Raw genomic sequence first — 6,264 nt, 5'->3', positions numbered from 1 at the left:
AGCAGCGGTCCCGGGCTACTCGCGGCACCCGGGATCGCGGCACTTCAAAGCGGGGCCGCCGCGCGGCCCCGCTTTGAAGTGCAAGTGCGGACATATGACGTACCGGTACGTCATATGTCCTTAAGAGGTTAAGGCTATGTGGAAAACATGGATATAGTCATTGGCGGTATCCATGTTTTCCAAAGCTTTATCCAAGTTCAGCAGGACAAGCTAATCAAATGCCGAACGTTCGGGTTCGGATCGACTCGAACCCGAACCCGGTTCGCTCATCTCTAGTTATGTCCCACTGATCTGTCATGTTCTAACCCTCCCCACAGCCCCAACTTTAACCCTAACCTTCCCAATTAGCACAAACCCAGAGGGTTAGGGTTGTTGTGTGGTCAGGGGATAGTTAAGTAGTTTGGTAGTAACCCTAATCCGACCCACAACCCTAACCTTAAAACTAAACGTTTGGATTAGGGTCTGGGGTCCGGCAGGGTCTGATTTTGGCTGTTAGGAAGCCTGGAGGGGAGCAGCCAATGAAATCCGGCCGGGGCGGGGCTTGCCTGGAGAGCTGTGTGCGCGCACCCATCAAGGTCCCTTTACGGTAAGGGATTTAGTCACAACCGATTATAAACTAATGTGGCCCAGGGTAATATTGACTATTACTGTAAAGGGTAATAATGACCACTGTTTGGCAGTTAGAGAGTGCCAGTGGTGCCAGCACACAATATTGGTAATTGTCCAGCAGTAAAGCAGTTAACAGGCAGATGTGTGCTGTGCATGCTGGGAAAAAGGGGAGGAGCTCAGAAGGATCTTGTGTGGAGATTCAGTCAGAGTCAGTTTGTGTGCTATGAGGTAAAAAGAAGCAGGATTCTGTTGTTTGAAAAAGACAGAAACGAACAAGAGATCCTGTTGTACTGTGAGGTAAAAACACACAGAGAAAGTCAGATTTATATAAAGAGCCAGAAAATAACATTACAGACCAAGTTTTACCACAGGGAGAGACCAGGATTTACCACAGGAAGAGACCAGGATTTACCACAGGGAGAGAGACCAGGATTTACCACAGGGAGAGAGATCAGGATTTACCACAGGGAGAGAGACCAGGATTTACCACAGGGAGAGAGATCAGGATTTACCACAGGGAGAGAGATCAGGATTTACCACAGGGAGAGAGACTCCAGCCCAGTGGGAAGCAGCAGAGGGGGATACAGGATAGGACTGATAAATACAGGTACCTGAAACATACCCTCCCTATGTGAAGAATCACTCTGATATTCATGGCTGATGGAGTTTTACTGTATGGATAATGTATCAGAATAAAACCTGTTTAACCTCACTACAACGGAGTCTGCCTAACAAGTGTGCTAGAGAGAAGATACACTTAGGAGACTTGACACAGCACCCCATTCAATTCCCTCAGAACCCCAAAGAACTCACAACACCACACGCTGCCATATCATAAGAGTGGTATGTGGATAACACTATCTACCTGCAAGGACCTGAAGTGACCTTCCTCATGATGTCATCACTGGGTTCACTATACTGAATGTCACCACCACTAAGACTGGCCCTAATATATGTGTAGCGGGAGATTTATCAAACATGATGTACAGTGAAACTGGCTCGATTACCTCTAGCAACCAACCAGTCAAAATCCACTGTGATTCCCCTCCTGTCAGTTTCAATAGGATTACATACTCGCAGCAGAATTGTCATCCTGCTGCGAGTATGTAAGTGGCATCCCCCTTATCCCCCCGCAGTCTGGTGCATACATTACCTGGTCCGTGATCCGGCTTGTTCTGTGGCTCCTGGCGTCTGAACGTCCCACTGAGCCAATCAGTAGTCCAGACGCTGGGAGTCACATAAAAAGCTGGGTAATGTATGCACCGTGCCGCGGAAGGTTAAGGGGGATGCTACTTACATACTCGCAGTGGGATGATAATTGTGTTTCGAGTATGTTATTCTATTGAAACTGACAGGAGGAGAATTGTAGCCGATTTTGCGGCGAACTCACAGCGTGACATCTGCTGTGATACGCCTAAAGGTGTATACATATTGCTGTGCTGTAAAGGAGTTATCTGGCCAGGACTCTTCTGAGCTGTATGCCCAGGAAGGTGGCGAGTGAAAAAAATAACAAGTACTCACCTCCTTGGCTCCTCTAGTGCCACCAGTACAATACCACTCTGGTCCACATTGTGTGATCACTTCTGGGTTGGGGGACATGACATAGCAGAGGTGGGACGCGGCTACAGCTGTAGATTGGCTGTAGGGAGACTGTAGATAGTGGTGCCACTGTGCTTCACTGTAGAATTGGTATTGGGCCGGTGATGGGCAGTGCCTGGTTTCCTCCAGACATGACACTTACAATTGAGGCCAAAAATGTCAATCTTGGTTTCATTGGCACCTGTGAATTTTATTTCTCACAGTCTGAGAGTCACTTACACTTTGAGTTAAAAATTATGTCAGTCATTTCGTGTTTTGGATTATTCTAGTTCACCTGTGGGTGTGTCTTTAATTACAAAGTCCATTGACTTTAAAAGATGAAAGAACGGTAAAAAAAAATGTGTGTGAACAACTAACAAATAACGTCCGAAAATAATTGTCATGATCAATATTTTGACGTCTATTTAAACAACGTCCGGTATTTAATACACTGTGCGCATTGACTTCAGTGCATTCCATTGAGGTCAATAAAAATGAGGTAATAACAGACGTCATTTAAAAAATAAAAGGTGCACGCCTTTTCTCTTTTTTTTTTTTTTTTTACTTAGTGTGAACATAGCCAGAGGCTGTATCCATGTTTTCCATAGCTGTATCTACGTTTTCTATGTGGTCCTTAGGCTTCTTTCACCTTTTCTACGGAGCGGGCAGACAGCGGAGATTGTTTAGCTTCATACGTAGCTTAATGAATCCCACTTCGCTCATGTTTATTCATTTTCCATTTTAATACATTTGTTAAAACTTTTAAAATTCAAATTCACTATCACATTCTCTTTATGGGGCACTGAATGTGGATTCCTTTTTTTTTTTTTGTTATTTTAGCACAAGGTTTCAACATAACATAACAAAAAAGTCAAAAGCTCTGAGGATTTTCCAGATGTCTGTATATTGCTGTGCTGTACACTGAGGACAGCAGTTAAATAGGCAGTGACAACAATACAGACGAGCAACAGAAGGCACAGTGATTGATGATCCTGCCCAACGGAGATTACATCCAGTGCGGGGGAAAGATTATACACAGATCGACTTGTAATTATACGAGGACATCTGTTGCCATCCAGCGCTTGAATCGTTACTAGGCAGCTCTCAGCTGAGGAACGCAGAAGCCTGCAGAGAAAACTGCTTCCGCTTCCTGTCTTGTAATTCCTGAAGCCATGGCATCTGCGGATCTGAGAGACGAGCTGCTCTGCTCCATCTGCATAAGCATTTTTACAGATCCTGTAACCCTGAGATGTGGACACAACTTCTGCCGGGGATGTATAGATCAGGTTTTGAATACACAAGATGGGTTTCGACATTATTTCTGTCCTGAATGTAGAACAAAATTTCATGGACGGCCTTCACTGCAGAGGAACATAACTCTACATAAAGTAGCAGAACGCTTCTTGTCTACCCAGCCAGACCAGGGTGAGCTCACCGGGATCTGCTGCACTTACTGTATTTATTCTCCTGTACCGGCTGTGAAATCCTGTCTGCACTGTGAGGCTTCTCTGTGTGATGATCACCTGAGAGCTCACAGCAAGTCACCAGAACACGTCCTGACCGATCCCAGCACTTCCCTGGAGAAGAGGAAATGTTCTGTCCATAAGAAGGTCCTGGAATATTACTGCACTGTGGACAATGCTTGTATCTGTATAACCTGCAGTTTGTCTGGAGAACATCAGGGGCACCGGATGGAGATGCTTGATGAGGCCTCCGAAAAGAAGAAGAAGAGACTGAGAAATCTTCTACAGAAACTGATGACAAAGAGAGAAAAGACTGAGGAAAGAGTCCGGAGTGTGGAGGAGCGCTGGAGAAAAGCTCAAGATAAAGCATCTGGAGAAGCCGAGAGAGTCACTGAACTGTTTACAGACATCAGGAGACGGCTGGACGACCTGAAGAGGAGGGTCATGAATGAGATCTTAAGGCAAGAAGACCAACTGTCACTGCCTGATGTCATCCAGAAGCTGGAAATAAAGAAGGACGAGCTGTCCAGGAGGATGAGACACATTGAGGAGCTGTGTAACATGGCGGATCCACTGACTGTTTTACAGGAACCAGATACAGGTGACCTGTGTGATCCTGAGGGGGAGGGAGGTGATGAAGACACAGGGGAACATGATGGAGGTGATGAGGACACAGAGGAACATGATGAAGGTGATGAGGACACAGGGGGACATGATGATATAGATGTGGATGTGATTACAGGGATGTTACATGCAGGTATCTCTGATATAATAACATATCTACAGACCATTTCACTAGCAAAACCAGAAGAAATAAGGCCACAACCCCCCAGCGTTCGAACTCGGACCAGTCATACTCAAACTTCACCGGTGTCAGGTAGAGAATATGGGGCCAATGGTGAAACAGTTGGGGCTGAGGGGGAGGGGGCAGCTGAAGAAGAGGAAGGGATCTATGGGGAGGTTCCCGCAGACATAATACTGGATATAAACACAGCCAGTAATAATCTCCTTATATCACGCAACCTGAAAACTGCCACCAGGACAACAAGTAACCAGAATCGTGTAGAAACAGCAAAAAGATTTGAGGGTTATCAGGTGATGGGCAGCAGGGGATTCTCCTCAGGGCGACATTACTGGGATGTAGACATTAGTGGGTCAGGGCAGTGGAGGGTTGGGGTGTGTTATCCCAGTATAGACAGGAGGGGGCATAAGTCATACATTGGATATAATAACAAGTCCTGGTGTTTATATGGAATGCGTGGTGATGATACTTTGGTGATACATGACAGTAGTGTGAACAAGTTACCTCAACAGATCTCCAGTGATATAGTCAGGATCTGTCTGGATTATGAGGCCGGGCAGCTGTATTTTTATGAGTTGTGTGACCACATGAAACCCATATGCGCCTTCACGCCCATCTTCACCGAGCCCCTTCATCCTGTATTATGTGTATATGATGGTTCTCTACGCATTTGTTCACATGATCAAAATCTACGCATAATATCCTACTTTACAAATCTCACAGAATCCACTGTACGGATAGTGGTGCGGGTTTTTACAAGGATTTTCAATCTTTAAACTCCTGTTGATTTCAGTAGGAGAATTCATAAGGAAATTCTTAGAAAGGTAAAGTCCACAACACTATGGGGGACATTTATTAAGTCTGGCGTTTTCTGCTCCAGACTTAAAAATGTCCCCACAGCTCAGACAGTACAGAGATTTATGTAGAGGTGCACTGCCTCTACATGAATCCCATGCTCACTCTGTGCCAGAGAACCTACGCCAGCTCAGAGCTGGAGTAGGTTTCCTGACTATCTTTTGGCGGAAAAATACAATGAATTAAGCGGACCCAGAGTCCAGAGGTGGGACAGCCCATTATGTCACGTCCACAAACCTGGAAGTGGCCATACAACATGGGCCGAATGACAATGAAGTCTTTATTTCCCATGATGCATCTGACCTTGTAGAGGTAAAGAGCATGTAGTCTTATGTGTATGCATAGTTGCATCATATATTCCATTGACCTGACAAAAAAATAAAAATGTAAGAAAAATATATTTATTTGTATTTTTGTGTAGAGATTCGTAGAGCTTAATTTGTATTTTTTGCCTTGTTGAACCCTTTGACTTTGTTGTACTATATGTAAAATACACTGTATTTTGTACACTGAATGTACACTGTACACTGAATATTGTTAACTTTTTGTACATAACCATGTATTGGCAGATGTTATTTAAGGAGTTAATAAAAAATTTTATAAAAATATTGTATTGTCCCCCAAAAGTTATACAAATCACCAATATACACTTATTATGAGAGATGCACATAAAGTGCTTTTTTCCCCTGCACTTACTACTGCATCAAGGCTTCACTTCCTGGGTAACATGGTGATGTCACAAATCTCAGAGCTGTGCGGGCTGTGGCTGCTGGAGAGGATGATGGTAGGGGGATGCTCAGTGTCCCTCCAGTGCCCTGTGTCCCTTAGTGTCCCCCTGCCATCATCCTCTCCAGCAGCCACAGCCCAAACAGCTCTGGGAGTTGTGACATCACCATTTTGTCCAGGAAGTGACATCACCATGTTATCCAGGAATTGAAGCCTTCATGCAGTAGTAAG

General features: G+C 44.8%; 1 protein-coding gene across 1 annotated transcript; it reads left to right on the top strand.

The window, feature by feature from the left end:
• The first annotated feature begins 3,356 nt into the window (after positions 1-3,356).
• Positions 3,357-5,406, top strand: LOC138788284 (E3 ubiquitin/ISG15 ligase TRIM25-like). Its single transcript, XM_069966027.1, has one exon. The coding sequence runs from the start codon at positions 3,360-3,362 to the stop codon at positions 5,226-5,228; it is 1,869 nt and encodes a 622-aa protein (XP_069822128.1). The 5' UTR covers positions 3,357-3,359; the 3' UTR covers positions 5,229-5,406.
• Positions 5,407-6,264: the final 858 nt, after the last annotated feature.

This window comes from Dendropsophus ebraccatus, chromosome 1, assembly GCF_027789765.1.
Source record: "Dendropsophus ebraccatus isolate aDenEbr1 chromosome 1, aDenEbr1.pat, whole genome shotgun sequence".
NCBI classification, from domain to species: domain Eukaryota; kingdom Metazoa; phylum Chordata; class Amphibia; order Anura; family Hylidae; genus Dendropsophus; species Dendropsophus ebraccatus.
This window is presented reverse-complemented; position numbering and strand designations above follow the sequence as displayed.